Source organism: Nesoenas mayeri, assembly GCF_963082525.1.
Source record: "Nesoenas mayeri genome assembly, chromosome: 2".
Classification (NCBI taxonomy): domain Eukaryota; kingdom Metazoa; phylum Chordata; class Aves; order Columbiformes; family Columbidae; genus Nesoenas; species Nesoenas mayeri.
The window spans coordinates 29,698,293-29,721,005 of record NC_137543.1 but is presented as its reverse complement, the minus strand read 5'-3'; the positions used below and the strand labels follow the sequence as shown (position 1 = coordinate 29,721,005).

Genomic DNA, 22,713 nt, shown 5'->3' with positions numbered 1-22,713 from the left:
AAGCCTTCTGTTAACGTGGTTGTTCTACTTCTTTCACAATGAAGACTTTACTGTCTCTACTGTCCATGGGCATTTATTTCATTTGTTTGTTATTACATCCTGAACTGTCCATGTACTACATTTTGATTAATGCTGCAGTAGTAAGTGAAACAGTAAGTAGTAAAATGAGTTCTGTGTTGCTACACCAGGTGGAGCTATTTCTTCCCATCCGGCAGTAGCTGAAGCAGAGTCCTGATGCCCCGATGACAATAGAAGCCACTAAGAGTTTTCCAGCAGCTTGTTCAGAACTCAGGCACAGGTACAATGATATGTTGTAACTCTGTATATCCATTTACGTGCCCGGCAGCCCAGTAAAAGCACTGGTGCCAGCAGAAGGCCCCTGGCCTTTGGCTAATTGTGTGAGGCTGGTTGGGCTTGTTATCAAGCTGTGTGATCTAGAGCTTGATACCTCTGGTGATGAAGTGTAGCTTAAGTGTGGGTTGTAAAAGGCCTTGAGAACATGGGCGCAAGTTGAAAGCATAAAAAACGACTCAGTAACGGTCCCAGAGCTGGGAATGGACTGCTTTGGCTTTAAGAAAGGAAGCAGCAGCAAAGCAAAACAGGAAAACAGCCCCACAACTGAATAAGGCACCTGCAGCAGACTGAGAAAACACCCCCCCCTCCCTGCTTCACACAGTAATGTTGTCCAAGGGTGGAGGTGGAGGGTGGGGAATTGCCTAGAGATTGCAGCCTCATAAAAGGGTCAGATCCCAAATCTGTGGGAGGTGACTGAAGTAAGAGCCCCGCTTGAGCTGCCTGCACACAGAGATCCTGCACCAGGCCCTGGAGACCTCTGAGGGCTGGAGCCATCAGCACAGTGAGGAGGCGTCCACTCTGGTGCTATGTGCTCCAGCGCAGGTGGGATACAGCTGTCACGGACTGACTGCTTCGTGTCCATGCTAACAGCTGATAGTATGTGAAAATTAATACATTCTGGTAAGAATGAACTCTTAGAACAATTGGATTAATGAATGTAATTTTACTGTAAAGTTTAAAATTAGCCTAACTTATGTGTCTGCTTCCATCCCAGTGATCTCTTGACTCTGTGATACAAATATATCAATGTTATCTAAATGCAGAAGAAAAGGTGTTCTCATTCTTACCTTGTGCTCTACACACTCTTGCTTCTTCAGAAGCCATATTATGTGAGGAACTACCTGGAAAGCTGTTCTGTAGCATTTACATGGACGTCACTTATGTAGAAAGGCTGCAGCATGTCAGAGCACTTTTCTGTTGTGTTTATGAAGTGTTTCCTTGTGCCCTCCTTTTTCTTTGCTTATTATTTAACCAAGTTACACCCTGGGGAGAACAAAATGAATATGTGGAATGTACCAGGAAGATAAAAGAACTTACTTTTACTCCAATTCAATTTATTAATACCAGCTTAGAGTTTCTTCTAAAATTTTCATTCTGAAACTATTTTCTGATTTCATCATAGTGAGTTGTTACTATTTGTTACTATTTTTTACATAAATTCTCTTTTTTCCTTGCTCTTGGCTCAAACAGCTCATACTACAGTATCAGGGTACATGCCCGCGTTAGTAGTATTTGGATTGTTTGTTTTTCATGTAGCTAATTCTACCTCTGGCATTGTTTCCCTCTTTATGCTTGCATGGCTTCCTTAGAACTTTTTAATAGATACTTGAGTTATTTCTACCTTGGGAAAAGGCCTCAAAACAATCAAATAACAAAAATATGGTGTAGATCAAAGCTGTGCCATATATACCTATACTGAGGGATAAATTTCAGCCAGAGATAACTGGAAGGTATAACTGAATACATAAAAATAAAAATGTGAACTCTGTCCTTGTCAGATGCAAGACTTGTTCTCCTGCATCGATAGTGACAATTTAAAACTGAACCCATGATTAGATTTTGCTTTGTTTTCATTTCCAGACAAGATAACAGAACTATTTAGATCAATACTGAATGTATAATCAGTCAGGAAATTCCTGCATTACCTCAGACCAATAGAAATGTGACTCAGGGTCCAGAGAGTGCATACCTGCTCGCTCCCATACACACATACGTTGCCCTGAAAATTATATTGGCTATGAAGGTAAAGCTCTTATGTGGCATGGCAACATTGTGTGGCCCACTGCCTTATGTGGTGGGGCATCCCAAGGTCTTTCCATAACAGCATTTCTTTCTTGAAGTGCATCTGTTGAATTCTTACGAGATGTGGACTTTAAAGCTTCTGTTTTTATCCGATGGTGACTGAAGGAAGGAGGTGAACCCCGATGGAGCGTGAGGCTGAGTGTATCTGGACATGAGTGCAAGCGATGGGGTGAGCACCCGCAGTTCTCGGTGCCTCCTGCTGGAACATCAGCACGTCCCGTGTCCTGCCTCAGCAGATGTGAGAACACAGTTTACAATTAATCTGAGTGTTCTTGCATCAAATGCACACGGTGAAAAAAAGAGACAAAGCGGTGTTGTGCAGGGGGCACGCAGGCACCCTGGTGTGTCGCCAACGCCCCGGTCCGACCCCGGAGGCGGCTCCAGGCCTGCGCCACCGGCCCTGCAGAGACCCGAGCGAGAGCCCGGCCCGGCGCGCCTCGGCCAGGTGTGATTCTCCTCCCGCACGCCGCGGGCTCCGCCGGCTGGAGGCGGCTGGAGGCAGCTGGAGGCAGCACCGCGCCGCGGGGCTCCCGGGGAGACGGGCGCTGGGCCGGGCGCGTCACCTGCCCCGCGGCCGCAGCCCCGAGGGGCGGGCCCGGCCCGTTCCCCACGGGCAGCCCCGGCCCCCCGCGGCCGAAACATGCCGGTGTCCAGGCAACGGCGGCGGCGTCACTTCCTGCGGCGCCGCCCCTCCCGCCGCAGCCCTCGGGCCGCGGCTCCGTTTCGGGCTCGGGCCGTTGCAGCGGCCGCGACACGTGGCGCGGCGGGGCGGCCCCGCTGCCGGCATGGCCGCGGCGGCCGAGGCGGCGGGCGGTGGCAGCAGCAGCCGCCACGAGAAGAGCCTGGGGCTGCTGACCACCAAGTTCGTGTCGCTGCTGCAGGAGGCCAAGGACGGCGTGCTGGACCTCAAAGCGGTGCGAGGGCGGGGCGGGGCGGTGGCGCCATGCCGGGGCCTGCCCGCGGCGGGGGGACGGCGCCTGCGGACCGGCGGCGCGCACAGCCCCGCCGCGCTGCCCGGGGGGCGGCACCGGGCCCGGCCGCCCGCTCCCTCCCTCCCTCCCTCCTCCCCCGGGCGGCGCGGGTGCCCCGGCCCCTGCCGGGCTGCGGGGTCGGGTGGGGGCTGACAGCCGCGGGCGGCTGAGCTGCGCCTTCCCACTCTTTCCGAAAGGAGTGGAATGGTCACCGTGCACAAAGTGCAGCTCGTTTGTTGCTTGTTTTCTATTTATTCTTTACTGTCCTGCGTTGCTCTCTGCACTGGCTCAGTGTATGGGCTGTTACCTAAAACTCTTTTTCTCACCTGTCCCCCTCGATGTCCTCCTACTAAAGGGGGAAAACTATGTTGAAAAACAGACCATCACCTCTAAAGTACTTTTTGTAGAAACATAAAAATGCTTATTTGGCGGGCTAGGTGGTGAATAATCTTCCCCCACTTCTGCAGTCCACTGCCCCCCAGGTGCGGAGGCGCTGGGCCGCAGCCGCCGGAGGTGAAGCCCTGGGGTGAACCCACCGTGCGCCAGGTCACTCCTGCCGGGGGTTGCTCTGTCACAGGCGGGACCCTTGGTCCATGTCCTGCTCGCCAGTCCCCTGCAGGCTGGGGCTCTGCTTGCCTGTCGGGGTGCGCGGCGCATTGGGCTGAAACGGTGTTTTTCCCTGGCTGGTGAAGATCATCAGCGCTGCTGAGGAGTTCAGCGAAGTGCCATTAGAGGCTGGCTTGGTGCTGTGGTTACTTAAGTCTTTTCTGGAAAGCTGACCTTATTTGTTGATTATTCTTAGCGGGCTCCAGGAGGTGAGCAGTGTTCTCGCGGTGTTTGTGTGCATCCTTTTTCAGGTAGCAGGCACTTCAGTGGTGTTAGAGTGGCCAGTGAAACTTTAGCGTGAATTAGGAGGGATACTGAATAGGTTTTATACTCCTTTAGTGATGTTGTGGTCTGTACACGATGAATTTCTTTGTCTGTAATTGCCTCGTTCTGTAGTAAAATGGAACTAAGCTGTGCACATACTCAGTTTGTAAGACATTGAGTCAAAAAAAGAACAAAAGAGGATGGATTTGAACAATGAAGTTGGGCTCTGTAGTGGGATGGGATGATGTTTCTGATTTGCTTTTGTGAAGAAGGTAGCCATCCATAGGGAATGACAGAGTGGATAGCCAAGGAAAAGTAAATGGGCATTGCAACAAGTCATAAAAATTTCTGCTGAAGACCTTTACTGGAAACTGGTTTCTGAATTACAGGATGCCATTTGTTGGAAGTAACTACTCACTGAAGTGAATAAATCTTTGGTACTTTCATTAGCAATGAGTCAGTACATACATCTCTGTAACCGGTATTTCTCATAAATAAGTCACATATCTAAGGAAAAATGAAAACCAGCATGTGTGTTATGCTGGTGTGCTCAGGGAACTGAAGAACAGGACAGTCTTGAAACGGAACAGAGCGTTCCAAGAAATGATCCATGCAGTAAGGATCTTCAGCTGTCTCCCTGCTGACAGGTATTGATCATCTGCTGTCATGCTGGTGATTAGTATTTCTGTAGCAAAACCAGTAGTGCACTATGAAGAAAATATAATTTGGAAGCAGTAAGTATACTTCTGGCTTTGCGATGTAGCAGTTGAGAGTGAAAAGCTGTTCCACACGACATTTCCTGGTGATACATCTATAATGAATAGCTGTCTGCAAGAGGATACTTTGGACATGTGTGCTGACCCATCGTGAAGCAGTAGTGATGCACTGTCCGATTTGTGCAGTTCCTTGCTTTAGGTGCAAGGGAGTGCTTTGAGTTCTGTATTTTTAAATGTTTCAGTGCTGGACATGTCTCTGCTAACATCTGACAAATTATGGGAGTGGGAGTGAGGGTTTTTTTGGAATTTGAGTTCTATAATGCTTATTTTAAAATCAAATAGCTATTCTTGAATAATTGCTTAACTGTCCCTGAATAACCTTGTATAAACAAATCTAGTTATGGAAATAAGCTTAAAACATTAAGAAATGAGATGGTAGGGAAAGAAAACAGAGTTCCTATATGCAGCAACCCACGAATTTCAGAGCAGAGAGAAAAAGAGCACAATGATTGTATAAGGGACAAGCCACCTGAAATGACTCCCCAAACATGGTGTCTTCTTTCTCTTCAGTAGCATACAATTGCTTCTGCCTTGATTTCATAAATGAGCTTTGTTTCTAGAAGAACACCATCCCTGCTTGTACTCAAGTAGTTTCTCATCATCAGTGCAAAACTTCAGGTATTTTAAAATCTACTTGTTTGCTGCTGCCTTTACAAATGTATTGATTGGGAGCAAATAACAACTGCATTACACTTGCTCTATTCCACAGAAGAAGGAAAAGCTTATCTATTAAATTTTATATTCTCTTAAGCCTTATGTGTGCAGCGATACTCAGAAGTTTTACTCGTGTGTTGCCAGGCACGCTATTAAGTGTAAAATTCCCTCCAAACTGTTGACAGTCCTCTGAAGGAGAAGATGTTGTCATCTGCTGTGGGCACAGGCTAGAAGATGTAGGACGTCTTTCCTTTGACACGTGGAGAGCAAGCGCACAGTGCTGGCCCTTCTGCTATGTTAAGCACCTCTGTTATGACTGCCACAGTGCTCGAGTGGATTCTTCTGCTCTTCAGTGCTAACATAGCCAGTGTGCAGCTGATAATTCCCACTGCCTTCTGTCAGCTCCCAGGGAGCAAAGAGCTTGCATGAGAATGCACCTGCTTTCTGGTTGTCTTTTTCTAAATTTAAATGTCTGTAGCTGAAACAGTGCTGAACAGCATGTTTTCTGTATTTCAGAAGCTGCACAAGCTGAATGCACACAGAACTGAAGCACTGCACCTCAATGTGTTTCTTCCAGTTTAGAACTTGTCTCTGAGACACTCCTGTAGTGCTTGTCTTGGACACATATGTAGTCAAAGTGTGAGGAGATACTAGAAGGAATGACTGTAATGCACCAGCTTTATATTAAAAAGATTTTATGAAGAAACTCCAAATGATTGAGAGGAAGGCATGTGCAAGCTACATCCAACTGTCATATCAGGGCCATTGCGGTAGATGTCCCTTTCTTGTGCTGCCTCAATCTGCTTCAACCATTTGACACAGGCTGTGAAATGATGAGTTTTTAAAGTGGTTTTGACAAAAGGACATTTGTTTAAAAGTCTCCGGAGGCTCTTTAAATTATTGAAGTCCGTAGTGCATGGTTTGTGTGGAAGAACTGAATGCCTGAACCTCATTCCTGAGCCGTGTGCCTATCAGAAGGTGTTACATTGGTAAATGCTAGAGTGCTGGAGAGGCACTTTTCTGTTGATTTTTAAAATATCTGTAAAACATCCCATAACATTTTGATAAGATTATTAGGTTATAAGACCAGCACCAGAAAGTGATTGTCTGGATTAAACTTTCCAGACTGGCCTCACTTTGATTTACTTGTTGGAATTCTTGTTGTAACTAGTTGGACTATATAGCTGTGATTGAATTATTTGCAGAGCTAGTCAAGCCAAATACAAATGTAACTGTGTCTTTCATTTTCTCAGTCCCTAACCTGGGGTTCTGGAGCCTGGTTTGCAGCAGCAGTGAATCTCCATTGCCAGTGTTAATGGGAGCTCTGCATTGGGCAGATGAAATGCAATAGAGTACTGAGACCACTCCAACTTTGAAACATCTGAAGTTGGGTACTCAAAATTAGTGATATTTCTTTTTTTTAGTCTTAAACTTTGGTTTGAAAATACATTAAGATTAGTAAAGCCTTTATGTATTGTACAAATGGGCATTTTGAAAAATGTCTTGAGGTAATGAAATCTGTCCTCAGAGCAGTTTCTTCATCATTCAAACCGTGAGCAGTAAACCAAGTCCTACGTCCATGTGTTGAACAATGGGGAAAAGGCAGAAAGTAATTAATCACAATAGCAGCTGATTAAGTGTGTGCTGACCATTCCTTGCACTGGGTAATGTCGAGAGCTTGTGGAAATTGTGCATCTGAAGACTGTAAGGTATAGAGGGTGTTGATTAAACGTTGTGCAGGCAGTATCAGTTTGGTCACTTCCTAAGTTTTGAAGGCTTCTCTTGCAGTTGTTCTAAGCAGTGTGTGCACACAGCAAAAATAGCAGGTTAACATAGCAGGTACATGTACCTGCTGATACAAATGATTAAAGAGCTTGTTCTCCTTGGAGAGAACCAAAATGTGCGCTTTATATGTATTTTGTTTTGTTAGATAGGAAAAGATTTTAACAAACTGCTACAGAAGACCATGCAAAAGATAAATATTGGTAACAGTGTGAGTAGAAACACTGTTTAGTAGGTACATTGCTGTCAAGGAGAACAAACAGTTTTTATACTTCATGGCTATAAAAGTATGTTTTTTAATTTCCTTTTTTATTTTTCCTTTTATTTTACTTCACTAGCAAAAAAAATAATTGTACTACTGAATCCTGGTAATTAACTTACTAATAAGAAAATGTCACTTCTTTGGAAGATTAGTGAGTTTATGGTTCAGGAAATGCTGTAAAAGGAGTTACATGGACTTTGCTATAAAATGATTTGATTTTCCTTCATATTTGTGCTTGTCTCAGGTTCTACTCATCATATAGGCCACTTTACTAAAAGCATTATTTTAATAGATTGTTAAACAAACTGAAATAAATCCTTATGAGCCCTTAGCAGAGAGCAGCTGGTTTTATGCATTGGTTCACATTTGGGATGCAGAACTTTTTGCCAGCTGTCCTTCTCTTTCTTTTTCCTTTTTTTTCTTTTAGTCTGTTTAATACAATGATTACAAGAGATTATATGTATGCGAGGGTCCTGAATAGTTATAGAGTCAGACTCCTCTTTGCTTTCTCTCCTTTTGGTTAATATTCTTTGAACTTGAGCAGCTTTGCAGCGTCAGAGAGATCAAGGTGTGGAAGGCACAACTACCTCGTTTACTTATTTTGTCTAAAGTCTTGCATCAGGTACATAAAGGCCACTGTGGAGTGAATTACAACATGAAGCAGAGTGTTTCCTCTGCCTGACACTCTGCTTTGAGTGACAAGCTGTTACAGCATGCAGACACACAACCTAGCTAGCTATGATGTAGGAATGATAGCATGGCAGCGGTGAGCATCGCTGTGAGCTGAACCAGGGTTCTGGTGACTGGGAAATGATTCTTGGTACTCGGTGTGACAGACCAAGCAAGCCCCGGTGCGCTGTGAGGTGGGTCCATGCAGTGACACGTTAGAGGACAATGCTGACTGTGAAGTATCACAGCTCTCCTGCAGCCACTGAGGGAAATTACAGCCCTGTCGTTCCATATCCCAGCACGGTTTAATCCAAACAAAGACTGCCAGTGTCAGCGGGATGATAAACTTAATAACTCGTTGCTTTCAGAGTCTTGTTCACTGCAGAGTGTTCCTGTTGGCCGTCCCTGCTTTTTCCTACCTTCTAAAAAACACATTGCAGTTGAATAGCAAATGCTCCAAATACCAAACGTGGTGTTTGCAGGAGTCTGATGAGGGCAGACTCGCTGGCCTTGAAAGAGACGACTCCTCTCGGCAGGCTTTGTACAGCATTGCAGGCAGGTGCTGAACTTTCGAATTAATGATTGAGCATCTGGCTTTTGAAGAGCCGAACCTTCTTCCTTCAGAATGACATTATTTGGCAGTTTTCCAAGGGAATGGCTTGACAGTGTCTTTTGCCCTCAGCGTGCAAGTTGCTGATACTTGTTCTTCTCTTGACAGGCTGCTGATACCCTTGCTGTGAGGCAGAAGAGAAGGATTTACGACATCACCAATGTTTTGGAGGGGATTGATCTTATCGAGAAGAAGTCAAAAAACAGCATTCAGTGGAAGTAAGCCCTGTCAATTCTGCATATCTTTACATGCCTAAAAGCAACAAAAATTGTCTCATTACACTTCTGACTAGATATGACACTGCAAAACTAACCTTACACTCAGAAATGAGCAGTATGGCATTTTGGAATTACAGTAAAGCTGCAAATGAACTTTGTCTTCCCTTTAACTTTCTTCTTTGATACATAAAATCGTGTTTCCAGCATACAGGAGGTAAACTTGCAGAAAACTTATACTGCTACTTTATAACTAGCATTTGTAGTGGAAAAATTTACAGTAGATGAATCTGAGATGGTGATTGGGACGTGCTGTCTCCACCTACCTACTCGTGTAGTCCATGCCTAATTTCTCTTGGGTCGCTTAAGGTGAAAGCTCAAGCTAAGAGGGGGAGGAGAAAGGGCCTGCAAAGCAGCTCCAACGCAGAAAAAACTGCATTCCGAAAGAAAGTAGGTAGAGGGGAATTCTAAACTTGAAGTTAAGAATTTTGAATTTTCTGTTAGAATACTGCTGGGAGGGTAAACATTCATTTCCATCATGTTGAATATTAGCAGATTTTCAAAATGTTTAGTCTTAAGAAATTTGCATGTTTGCGTTAGATTTTCACTTGTTGTTTCCTGCACCCTTACGCCTTTTCAAGAGGAGTAGGTGCTGGCTGCAATACAAAAGAAGTCATAGACAGGCTGAGATATCTGGAGGCTGAAATTGAAGATCTAGAGCTAAAAGAAAAAGAATTGGATCAACAGAAACTGTGGCTACAGCAAAGTATCAAGAATGTCATGGATGATTCCACAAACCATCAATATCCTTTTAAATCAATTGTGTGCATCTTGAAAGTAGAATTAAAGCAACACTTGAAGTGTAAGTAATGGGGAAGTGTAAGGTAGTCCATTTTATCCAGAAGGAAGGAAAGGCAAATATTTTTTTCTCATTTTGGCTCAAAAAGGAAGAAAATATAACTCCTATTTACATGACTTTTTAACCTCTGTGACTAACCTAAAAATAATGTAGACCATATAGGTATACATATATATATGGCAGTAACTTTAAGGCCATAGTATAACCCTGGTGTCTTATTTTAAATAAATTGTATTGCTTTCCAGCACTTTAATTTATACTTTCTTAGCAGTGCTTTACATGAATCTTTTTTTGTGTTGCTTCGTTCTCTTGAAAAGATTAAGCTATCACCTAAAGATAAATGGAGTTGACGAAGTCCTGAAGCTTGTTGGGTTTGAAACTGGAAAAAATGTTTTGTGTTATATATCCCCATAATAAAATACCTTCATAAGCAGAGAGTTGCAGCTACATACCTTGTAACCATGTGTTTAGCTGTCTTGCAAGATATTGAACAAAACAGACACCTGAGATTGGGAGCAGGAAAGTGCCCTTCTTATCTGTAGCAGCAGTGGTAAGTACTTAAAAATTACTTGAGTTGCTCTACAGAAGCTGTTCCTGAAAAATTGATTTTGTAGCAAAGGAGACTGAAGTTAAATGTGAGGACAAATTTCATTTGGGAGAGCTCACACTGGAATTGGTCCCTCAGGGAGGTGGTGGAATACCCATCACTGGAGGTTTTCTGGAAGAGGGGAGGCGAACGCCTTTCTGGAATGTCGTAACAGTTGATCATATCTTGAGGTAGGAGATGGGGATGGCAGATGAACTCAAGTCCCCTCTGGCAGTATTTTTGTGTGATTCTGGGAAATCCTGATTCACACTTGAATTCTGTAGTGTCAAGTTCGTGAGGTAAATGCTGTTCTTCAAAACAAGATTTTACATGTTCTCTTTCTTTAGAAGAATCTTCTCATTTAAGGTACACAAGTTTTTCCTTTTTGTATTTTCTTCACAGATATGATTTTTTTTCTTTAAAAGACAGAGCTCTACTATTTTTAAGTAGCTGTTCTGAAAGCCAAAAATCATGCCTTGATTACAGCCCTGAGTAACAGCAGTAAGTTTATAGTTTAGACTTAATTTGGACCAGCTTCTTTTAAACGGCAACAAATATCAGTTCCGTGTTGCTTTATTCCTTGACATAAATTACATTTTCATATGTAACCCATGAAGACATCTGCAACTGCTTCGATGGTAAGTTGCTGCTAGGCTGCATTTCTTAAGCGAGGGATTTCCTGATCTTCCTCTTGAAAACTAAGCTGCTAACTAACCTGTTTTTTTCCTGCAAGTATTTTGAATCTAGAGAAGGTATTTAATAGGCATCCGTGCTAAACAGATATTTCTCACTGCTGTTCATGACCAGCAGGTTCTGGCATTTTCTAGTTTTAGTCGCAGGTTGTACAGAACGGACGTTCAGCTGTTTGCTGAGTGCTGGTTTTGGATGTCTTTTTCTGTATTTATGCTTTGCAGCAGCTCACCTCAGGCCATTAATGGAATGAGGGACAGAGCATGTCAGTTCAACCCAAAGGAAAGACCAGGCAGGTCCAAATTTCCTGAAAGTTTCTGGTGGCAGCTGTGGCCAGTGGGAGCTCCTGATGATGCCATATAAATGGAGCCAGCTGAAGTTCAGTGATAGGGCATTGCTACAAAATCAACAGGATTCCTTCAGTAGAGGAGGTTGGAAGAAATTGCAAGGAATTGGAGGCAGAAGTCACTTCCCTTGACATCTTCTCCTGATTGAAGCTCAGAACCGTCTTTTCTTTGCCACAAGGAAGGCTGGATTTGTTTTTGAATAAAAATGCAAGATTAGACAACTACTGCAGAGTTTAACAAATGAGCTATTACTAAAAAGAGTTAGTAATTATAAAATGTGGAGGCACATCGTACAGCATTTGTGTGGTACTTCATATCTCTTAGGAGGCGGAGAAAGAAAAGCATTATTCCAAGTTATAGACAAATGGGAAATGATGTGCAGGTTGGTGAGTGACCTGCAGGGTAAGGCAGGTTGTGCCAGTGCTGTTGATGCAGTTGTGATCTCCTGACTTTAACCAATACGTTTTAGTGCGCCCGTTAAGCTACGGGTGAGTTTGGTAGCCAGCTGTCACATCCCACCTGTATGTGCTGCAGAAGCTGTGAGCTTAGACCCTGGGAAGCGCTGGCTCTGCAGACCATCATTAAGACCTTTTCTTCCATCCTGTACTACCACCATTCTGCAAACCCATCAAGTGAGCTGGACTGGAGAGCTGTTTTAGCTGAAAAAGAAACTGGTTAAATATTTTCACTTCATGTTATGTATACAACTAGGAGATCTGGGGATGGTAACAAACAGGTAAAGGAAGTGGTAAATATGGTATTGCTGTGAGAAACGGTTCTTGCAACTGTGGTCTAAATACTGGAATTTTGTGATTTATGTTGTAGTATATACTTGGATCTTATAGGGACTATGCAAGTCCCACCACAAGCTTATTTATGCTAGAATTATGCAGTTATTTTAAGTGACCTTACAGAATTACCATATGTGAATGGATACCATGCAAAACTTGAGAAAAATATGTACACTTAACACTTTTTTAAAAATTGCTGTTTAACCAGGAGACACACTTCTAGCAATTCAAGCACCTTGTGGTACACAGTTAGAAGTACCTATACCCGAAATGGTATGTACTGGTTTCTTTTACCTAAGTGTTCCAGAGGGACAGTAGAAACGAAGAGCTACTTTAGAGCAGAGGATTTACCTATCTGTGTGCAAGAGGAGACAGAAAAATGAACATTAAGATTATTTCAATAGAGAAGGGAGAGGCTGGGTGGGGAAAAGTGTTTGTACACCAAGGTAGACTAATGGTAACTCTATCTTCTATTAAAAACAAGACAGAATAGTGGATTTCTTTGCCATCTGTTCTCTCTTTTAAATGTTGCAACTTTCCTGACTAGGCCTAATTGTCATTAATTCTCTTTAGAACTTAACTAGCAGTGACTTTTATGTGTCAGATTTCTCTTTTGTATTATTAAAACAGGTCTCTTACAGAAGAGACTTAAAGATTTAGTTTAGATTTAGTTTGTGGTTAGTCTCATGGTACTAGACTGGATAGAGAAACAGACTGCAGTCTTGCTTTAGGCAAAAGGCTTAAATGGGCAAGATTAAAGTAGGAGGCCAAATTACTAACCTGTGCCCATCTTTAGTATTTTTTTTTTGTTGCAGTGCTCTGTTTTTTAATAGGATTTTCGTAGTTGGGAGAGAGCATTGTATGAAGCATGGTAGCCACTATGCTTGTAGAAGGCTGAAATTCACCTGACAAGTTTCACAAGCTATTTTTAGTGAGGCTGAGCACAGTCTAATATCATAAGAGCACCTAAAGCTAGAACTGTAAAGCTGATCAGTGGTCCTATCTTTGTCCGCCTCTGCTTAAGTCAGTTCAGGCAATGCTAAGGTTCACTGTGGGACCAAAGTCAGCAGCTGTGACGTTAGCTTGGAGGTTGTTTTTTAGCTTTTTGTCAAGGACTAAAACAGATCTTTGTCATTGAGTTCAAATTGGATGTTTTTGCTTTGGTTCCCTGAGGCTCCTTTGCCACTTTTCTCATTTTTTTAGAATGTACTTGGCTGAATTAGCCACTGCAGAGTGAACTGTCTCCTTGAGAAGCTAGTCCTAGCTGCATTGCCTATGTAATTTGCCAAGAGAAGGCCTGGCAAATCAGCTAAGGCATTGTTTCTACTAACTTGTCATCCTGTCTTCACTCAGTCTGTGTGAAATATCCATCTATTTTAGGATGCTTGGTCCCAACCAGGATCATTCTGAAGCTCTCTTTAAAAGGAAGAAATTTAAATGCACATAAATCATTATATCATTATTGTTAGTGATAAGGTGTAGCCCTGCTGTAAGTCTCATGTAAGTTGAATTCAAGATTTAGTTAAGCACTTTGAAGAATTGTATATTTGTGTCCTCTCTAACTGTGTTCTGGACAGGTAATACATTACAGGTTTGTAATCTGTTGGGGTTTATTAGATCACATGTATTAGTTTGTTGGTTTTTTTTTTCCTGGCTATGATTTGATAAGTGTGTGCCAATTATCACCTCTTGCTAGTGATGTAACTAGAAAAGCACTGTATTTATCTTCTGCATTAGTTTGAGAATTCTGTCCAAACACCTTCATTACTTTCTGTGGGAGGTAACTCTGTGCAGTTGCTGTTAGGTTTTGTAAAGTTCCAAGTTCTCAAGGAACTGTAACTTTCATAATATACCACCTTTACAGGGCCAGAATGGACAGAAGAAATACCAGATCAATCTTAAAAGTAGTTCAGGACCTATCCATGTGCTGCTTATAAATAAAGAATCAAGCTCATCCAAGCCCATGGTGTTTCCAGTTCCCCCACCCGATGACCTTGCACAGCCCCCATCTCAACCTGCAGCTCCAGCAACTCCCCTTAAACCTGCTGCAGCTCCTCAAAATGCACCAGAACAACACGATCTGAACCAAGGACAAGAGTTACCGCAAACATCAGCTGCGGACACGCCATCAGGTGGGTCCAGGGTTTTTCCTGCCTCTGATGGGTGGGGGAGGACGGAAGCTGGAAAGAAGGAAGAAGTTGTGAGAAAAGGTGGTAGATAAAGTAAAGATTAAGAATTTGCATAGCATAGCAGCTGTCTGTTAAGAAACCTCCCCAGGGGGTTAGTAACAGCTCAGGAGGTTATTGAGAAGCCTCTTCCTCTTCTGTCTGGTGAAACAGATTCCTCCCCCGGTAGCTTATCATCTTATACCAAACAGGTTTTGGATGTCATCCTGTTAATTATTCTGAGGTGCTTCTCCTGAATGCAATATGGAACGAAATTGCCAGCCGCTGATGGACTGTATGATTTGAAGGTGTACCTTTTAATGAGGCAGATAATACAGGCACCAGTTCCAGCTTTTGTGCCACAAGGTCACTTACCTTCTTCCACATAGCCACAGTGAGAGACTGCCTGAATATCAGGTATTTTTTTCATAATAGTAAGTTAAAATGAAAAGATTTAAGAAAATGCTATCAGTATTACAGACTGCATTTCTGAGGGGTCCTGATTAAATTGTGCCTGTGACTTTGGAAGAGGGAGACTCCTCTCGCCTCATCCCAGACATTGGTCATCATCTCCTCAAAAAACAAAGCCGGGTGCGGGCTTTTTGTGTTTCCTTTTACTGTAACAGACTTGATAATGTGCCTTTCTGTCTTTGTAGACAACAGTGTGCAGCAGAAGAGCACAACCCCTGCAGCTCCTTACTCCAGCCCTCCAGAGTCAGTGTTGTACCCCAGCCTTTCAGGAGACGTTGCCCAAGCTACAGCTGGCTCAAATGACTACCAGGGCTTGCTGCCCCTGGATGTTAACTGTATTCTCAAGCCAAACTCATTTGACATAGCAAAGATGGAGGAGCCCACAGGTAGGAAGGAGCAGTTACTGTTTAAATTATTTTATTAGTTTCCTGAGCGCTTCTTTGTGCACAAGCTACTGATGAGTTACACAGAAGATGAGCACTTTTCTCATAGAGGAAATGACAGATCTTTGTTCATCTCCTAATGAAGCCACTGAGCCAGCTCTGAGTAGCAAACTCGTTTTGAGCAAAATACCTTTGCCACCAAATAAGCTTCATATTGTACATGGCTCTAGGGTTAGAACGGATCAGAGGGAGAAACATACCAGGAGAAACTGAGGGATACAAAGGTACACATATTTTACACGGACGTGGCATGGTATCTCCAGAGCTCCACACTCTACTTTGCAATTAATTGTTTTCATGCAGAGAATATATGTTGACTTCCATAAACACATGTTCCTGTCTTTCACAGGAAATATAAGTGGGGATATTATTGATGAACTCATGTCTTCTGATGGTAAGTATTTAGCATCTTTACTTTTCTTATAATCACAGGTAGCAGCGTGGCTTTTGTGTGAACAGCATTCTTGGTACGTGTCTGTTAAATCTGATGCCAAGAGTCAGTATGAAACTACTTCTTTCCCCTGTACTGCCTCCTCTATCTTTGTCATTCTTGTCTTTGCTCCCCTTTCAGTTGCCTGCAATGGTTTTATTTAACAATCAAAATATAAAAGCCTTAATCCAGCAAGCACTTACATGCATGAGTAACCTACCAGTCCCTAATTCAGGAACACCGAAAGAGCAGGCTGATGACTGGAGTGCTGCCTTGAAAAAAAAATCTGGTTTAATTCTGTTCTGCCTCAGGCCTCCTGTAGGAGCTTAGAGTAAACATTGCAGAACACACTTAGATGCCTGCATGCAGACTGATACACATGCAGCTGTGGTACACTAACACAACACAACAAATGTCACCTGGTTCTGCTCTTCCACCTCGGTGGCCATATGAGTGCAGAACTGAACCACAGCGAGTAAGTTCACGTGCTCCCTGCCTCTCTGCTGTGTCTGCCGAAGGTGCCAGGCAGGGCTGAACATGGCTGACATTGTTCCTCTTGCCCAGTAAATACACTGCCATCAGCAGCCTCTGCTAATACCTGCCCTTCAAGCAGACAACCTCAGGGCTTATCCAGAAAGAACCATGCAATTATTGAGATGGCATTATGTGAATGTGCCAATGTGTGGCTATAATGGAAACAATCTCCACTTTTGGAGCAGGTACAGCACGCCCAGCTCATCTGCACTAGATTAGTGTTCCTGAGGTGCAGTGTGAGGGCTGAGGCTTTTCTTCTTGCATTCCCTCCTCAAAGATGGTGTCAAACTGAAGTGCAGTGCACGGAGAAACTGCTAGCTTCTTTTTTCATCTGTAAAATACAGATAATGGTAACGTACTTACTGAAAATAATAAATAATTGATATGCAATAATGTAACAAGACAAAGGAATATAAATTGTGGGTTTCTGATGAAAGTTTCAAAAGCTGCTCAGGAGGTGCTTTGCTGCAGAAGGAGAAATTAAGGCCATATTCCAGAGTTATTGCTCCATGCCAACAAATTCACTAAAAATACTAAGCAAAAAATGTACATACGTCACTTACTGCTGTAGTTTGGAGGCAATACAGGTATTCACAGTGTGTATCCTAGCACGCTTGTCAGATTATCAAGACTGTTTTAATTATTAAGACTAACCCTGATACTGGTGATGACAAACATAATGAATTATGAGATAGGGCTGATATTCCAAAAGTGGTTTAATTTAAACTAAACTATTCCTGCTTTACAGTTTTTCCTCTCTTACGACTCTCTCCTACTCCCGGAGATGACTACAACTTTAACCTGGATGATAATGAAGGAGTCTGTGATCTCTTTGATGTGCAGATACTAAATTATTAGATATTGTGTCAACCAGACTACTTATCTACCTCTAACTATAACATTCTAGACTTCTTCATAACCTAGGTGTTTGAATAATGAATGTATAACTTCTTAGTTCACTGACTCTGGGAGTATATTTCCTTTTGCTTCCTTTGACTACTTCACAAAACAAATTCAACAACCAGAAAAAAGGGCTTTTATCAAATTCTGGCATGTTTTTTCACCTGAGTGTCTTCTATGTAATCCAATTATTTGGACTTCTCTTTAGTAAGAAAAGTGAAAATGCTTTATAGCCTTTTGATCATTCCTTTTTCAATGATTAGGCTTCTTGCTCACGGTTAACAGCATTTTCTTTGAAGCTTTACTGCCAAGAAGCTTTCTATTTTTTTTTTTAACCTTTCAATCAATTTTGAAGCTTTCACTGCCAAGCTGAAAAGTGAAGGATATCAACTTGAGTTATGCTAGATTGTTTCAGTGAACCAATTTTGTGAAGTGCCTTCTGTTATAGCACTTTAAGTTTCTCACACTGACTTCTGACATTCCACTTTCCTAGATGATAGGAAAGGTCTGTTTGTAGTTTGTATTAAAGCGTGCCAATACTTGTAAATTAACAAGATTTTTTTAATAAAATTGTACAAACAAAGCCATCAGTGTTTTTGATCTTCACTTCTTCCAATCCCTTCATTGTCCATTATGCATTACAACTGAGATAACAGGCTTGTGGCAGCATCCACATTTGCTGGTTCCTCTTCCAGATGTGTGGAAACCTGAAAAATATGAATTACAGTTTAAAGCAGACAGCGATATCTTTATACTCTGCTTGGGGAAAAAAAAAAAAAAAATAAGGCAAAACCTGTTGTCTAGAAGATTAGTTTGTCTTTATATATTTGATTTAGGATAATTTTGCAGTCATAATTCAATAATTTGGAGGACTACAGCAGTCACTAAACTTGAAAGATAAGCAGGGAATACTTTATGCTGCAGAAGACAAGACATCATGCTGGTAACATAGCATATGTGGCCAAATGGAAGTAGGCTCAGCTTTTAGTCCAGGAAATGCTCTCAACAACATAATTTTGCAGTGATCAAATTCAGCATTACATCCTGTACAGCCCTACCAGCACGTGAGCAGGGATACAGTCCCAGTTCCTGTCTGCATGCAACAGCAAACCAGCAGGGATAATAGGGCCAGTGGCATCAGCTGCCTCGAAACTCCTCCTCGGCCTCATCCTGTGCCTGTGGAATTGTCACCTATGTTTCATTTTTTTTCCCTCAGCCTCTCCTTAAGGTATTTGATACTCATTCTGTTGCTCCCAGGCATACAGAAACTTGATCACCCCAGGCACAGTATTATAAAAAAAAATTGACTCATGTCCACTTTTCCCAACTCCCTCTGTTTTCCCCAATAGCCAGGATCGCTTCATCTGTACTTTGTCCTGGCCCACTGTTTTCCCTCTACCCCAAACCATGCCCACTACATCACAGAGTCAGCATAAAGAGTTTATACAGAGGTTGTCTGCAATTAAATTATTTTAATTACTTCTTGCCCAAGACTGCATGTAGCCCTGTTTAGTACAAAGGAAGATGAGTGAAACACTGTCTTGAACCCTAAGTGCTACAGGCAAGAACTCTAATACAGAAATTGTTTCAGGTGTTGGTACTTCTGATAAGGGAATATGAAGGCTTAGAAATTGGCATGCAGAGCTGTTTGGTTCAAAGCACTATCAGGTGCTTCAGGCAGAAGAACAGCAAAGTTCATCCTTACTTGCTGTGTCTATTTGTGTTGAGGCATAAGTCTCAAATCAAGGGGCTAGAGCTGGAATTAACTTTCAAAAAATCAATTAAAAACCAGCTAGAACATAATTTGGAAATATGTTTTAGAAGTTATGTAGCACTTGAATATGCTAAGCAAATTTCAATATTACCACACCACTGAAATTAATAAAGCTGGATTTGCAGCTTTAAAGCAACTGCATGATTTGCCTGCAGTCGTAGAGCCAGAACATAATGCTTTGAACATGCATTTACCTTTCATTTATATCATCAGATTTTTACAAAGGGAAATTACCTTCTGATTCTTCTGAGGTTCTGCTGCAGTGCCTTTTGATATCTGCTGTATTTCTTTCTGAACTTCAGCAAATGCTTTATTTATTGTGCTAGTTTTTTCAGCATTCCTAATGTTTATCTGGGAAGAGAAAAAAAAAGACATATTGGTATTTTTAAGTGAAATTCCATTGGCATGTGAAATTGCACCATTTTTGTACACCTAACATACAGGCAGTGTTATATGCATTTATTCCAAAATTGCTTTTTAGTAGGTATGTTTTTAAAGTTGAGTTTATCTATTACTTATCATCAAGTCATGTATTAATAATGTTCAACTAATTTGAAAATTGTGAAAGCAGCTAAACTTGTTCTATTGGAAAGGGAGCCCATAGAGATCCAGAAACAGAACACAGAAAACAAAAGCCAGGCTGCGGACAGGCCCTGCTGTGCTGCCTTCAGCTCATCTTAGTGGAGTGGAGTTCCAGGAAGGACTCCTTCCTTCATTTGTAAATTACCTTACTATTTTGAATTCCTTCCAGTAATTTGCCTTTCAGCATCACACCCTGCATTCCTACTTGTTCGTACTGTAGGTCTATCAGATTTTGCTACTACGGTATTTAAAGAAAGTTCTGTGCCTGCAGCAGACAAAGACATGTATCTGGTCCCTGGAAACCTCAGCCTTACTTACTAGCCCAAGTCTGCCTTCATAAGTTATTTCAGCAAAGCTGCTTGCCTTTGAAAGGGAGGAGCTAAGGCGTGGACACAGCTGTGCTCTGGGGACAATAACCTGTGGTGGAGGTGCAGGGTGAATGTATGGGGCCATCAGCTCTTTCACCACTGCAGCAAATATAAATTCAGGTGATCTCAGCCTTAGCACCTGTTGCTTCTGAAGCACCAAGTTTGGAAAAGGATCATAGCCAGATAACGGCCTATTACATTGCAGATGCTCCAGAAACATGTTCATACATCTTCAGGCACCTCCAGATTTCAGGATACCAGCTGCTGTTCCCTGTAATTCATCTCTTGGCATTTTACACAGAGAAGCAAACTGTGAATGCTTACACATGTTCATTTTGCTTTCAAGGCTTCCATAGTTTCAGGGCATGTATACATTCACAATAATTCCACTTATTCTGAGTGACGAAGAGAACCAGTAGTAAAAAAGCAGTAGCAAGAGGCTGGTAAAACAAGCCTCCTTAGATTAGCTTTAAATTCATAATAAGCTGTACAGTGACTCAAGAAATATAGACTCAGCTCCTGGCTCAAATCAGAGTAATGGGACCGTGTGCAACAAAATTTACCAAGAGCCCAGGTTTCCCATTAGGGCTTGTTACCATTTTCCAGCTTCACAAGGGTGCTAAAAGGATCCAGTTAGTTTTAAATCCCAGTATCCTCAGCTCTTCTGACAAGACTCCACCATAGAAAGAGGCTCTATAGCTAGCATGTGTATCTACATCTAAAGTTGTTTGAATAGTTATAATGGGCCTTTATCTATTAAAGAATAAACCTAATTTAACAATTTTTTCTGAGCATCTTCCTATACTGCTTAATGATAAGTAGATCCTCAAAGGCTTAATGAATTAAAGAATCCAGCATCAAATACACAGAATAAAATTTTACTCTTAATAAGTTACTTGCTTTTCATGAATATGTTTTTAAACCTGTTTCTCTCTTTATTATACAGAACCCTCTAGGCTTAAGTGGAGATGTGATGCCAGCAGTGTGAAATTGTTTATTTCCAAACTTTATTATGTTCCTGTCTGTCTACCAGATCAATTTGTCAAGTTGCTTTAGCTTCTAGGAAAAAAATGGAAAGGGGCTTTTATAGAGATGACACTCTTTATGCACCCAGCAGATTTCTGGTTTTACTATCAGATGCCCTTCTAGAGGGACCAGCTGAACTCTGAGCAGATGGCACAGCTCACACTGGAGGGAGGGTTTGGGAAGAAGACACCGTAAAGAGACTTCCAGCTACCAAGAGGAAAACTCTTGGTAAGATCACCCCCATCCCTCTTCCCCTGCATCATTCCCAGCCACACAACCAACTCTCTCCCTCCCCCAGGCTGTGGTGCTCACCAGACATGAAAATGGCAGAATTCTATTTTTGCTCGTTTGTAATTGCTTTAGTGTGTTAAATTGGCTCACAGAGGGTTTGCAGAGCATCACAGCCCATCTAAGGTGTTAGAAGGGGGAAAAGAGGAATTAAAACAGCAGTGTTCACTCTTAAATTTGTTCACTGCTTTTCACTGACATGGTTTTACTTGACAGTTGAGACACACAGTGTCTGGATCAGAAAAGGCTCCATCCTTTCTGGTTCTCCCTCCCCAAAATGTTTGTCTTGGCACTCATTCATAATCATGCTTGTTCAACTCACCAACCCAGCAGAGAACAAATGCAAAATACATTTTTAATTGCTTGTGCTGCTGACTTAGCAAGTTAGCATCAAGGCAAGCTGTGACAACAAAGCCCAGTAAAGGGGTGTGGGATGGGAAACATGATGGAAAGGCACAGGACTTCACCTTGCAGTCTGTGTGTCTGGTGGTTTGCATCAAGCGGTTTTCTTAAATTGTGCTCTGAATCAGACCAGCAGGGACACTGCAAGGGTGGTATAGTAAACGCAAGCTCATTAAACAACTGATATCTTCAGCATCACGTTCCCCAGGACATCCCGAGGTGCCATCAGGTTCTTTCTAAACGACCCCCCTCAAGGAGGACAGCTGGAAGTCTTACATGGCAAATGCTTGGAGGAGGTTAGTAAAATAAACTTGCTGCGTTTCTCTTTTTGAAGATTATGACATCAACATATAAACGGCATTTTCAGGTGGAAATCGTGTGCTCTGGCCTTTTGTACCCAGAAGAATCCTCGCCCGTGGAACTGCTCTATTCAGCCGGACACGAGCGCTCCCTCCGCGCCGCGGAGGCCTCAGAGGCCGCACCGGCCCGGCCCGGAACGAACCCTGCGGGCGCCCCGCGTGAGGCCCAGGGGCGACACGGCTGGACTGCGGCCCTCCCGCCGTGGGGACGCTACCCCGGCGCTCCCCGGGCGAGCCTCCTCCTTCCCCCGCGCCACTCACCTGCTTCAGCCCGGAGGTGACGGGCCGCGCCTTGCCCTTGGCCTTGGCCTTGACGGCGCCACTTTTGGCGATGCGGAACACGCTGACCGCCTTGGCCGCCCGGCCCCGGCTCTTCCCCATGGCGGCGGCACCGCGACGGCCGGTGACGTCACACCCGCGCGCCGGGGAAGCCGCCAATCACAGAATGACAGAATGTTAGGGATCGGAAGGGACCTCGAAAGATCATCTAGTCCAGTCCCCCTGCCGGAGCAGGAACACCCAGGTGAGGTCACACAGGAATGTGTCCAGGCGGGTTTTGAATGTCTCCAGAGTAGGAGACTCCACAACCCTCCTGGGCAGCCTGTTCCAGTGCTCTGTCACCCTCACTGTGAAGAAGTTTCTTCTCAAATTTAAGTGGAACCTCCTGTGTTCCAGTTTGAACCCACTGCCCCTTGTCCTGTCATTGGTTGTCACCGAGAAGAGCCTGGCTCC

General features: G+C 43.1%; 2 protein-coding genes across 3 annotated transcripts; one reads left to right on the top strand and one right to left on the bottom strand.

The window, feature by feature from the left end:
- The first annotated feature begins 2,888 nt into the window (after positions 1-2,888).
- Positions 2,889-17,542, top strand: E2F5 (E2F transcription factor 5). 2 transcript variants are annotated; one of them, XM_080340556.1, is made up of 9 exons: positions 2,889-3,071; positions 8,860-8,969; positions 9,608-9,771; positions 11,008-11,049; positions 12,448-12,512; positions 14,104-14,371; positions 15,061-15,261; positions 15,668-15,712; positions 17,031-17,542. In XM_080340556.1, exons 1-9 carry the CDS (start codon positions 2,943-2,945, stop codon positions 17,138-17,140), a joined length of 1,134 nt encoding a protein of 377 aa, XP_080196682.1. In that variant the 5' UTR covers positions 2,889-2,942; the 3' UTR covers positions 17,141-17,542. The 2 variants fall into 2 exon arrangements, with proteins under 2 accessions (XP_080196682.1, XP_080196683.1); XM_080340557.1 differs by lacking the exon at positions 17,031-17,542 and adding an exon at positions 16,468-16,935.
- A 159-nt stretch (positions 17,543-17,701) lies between these two features.
- RBIS (ribosomal biogenesis factor) lies at positions 17,702-22,401 on the bottom strand. The gene is made up of 3 exons (XM_080340558.1): positions 22,243-22,401; positions 19,191-19,307; positions 17,702-17,889 (listed from the first exon to the last, which is right to left on the bottom strand). Exons 1-3 carry the CDS (start codon positions 22,360-22,362, stop codon positions 17,821-17,823), a joined length of 306 nt encoding a protein of 101 aa, XP_080196684.1. The 5' UTR covers positions 22,363-22,401; the 3' UTR covers positions 17,702-17,820.
- Between the last annotated feature and the right edge of the window lie 312 nt (positions 22,402-22,713).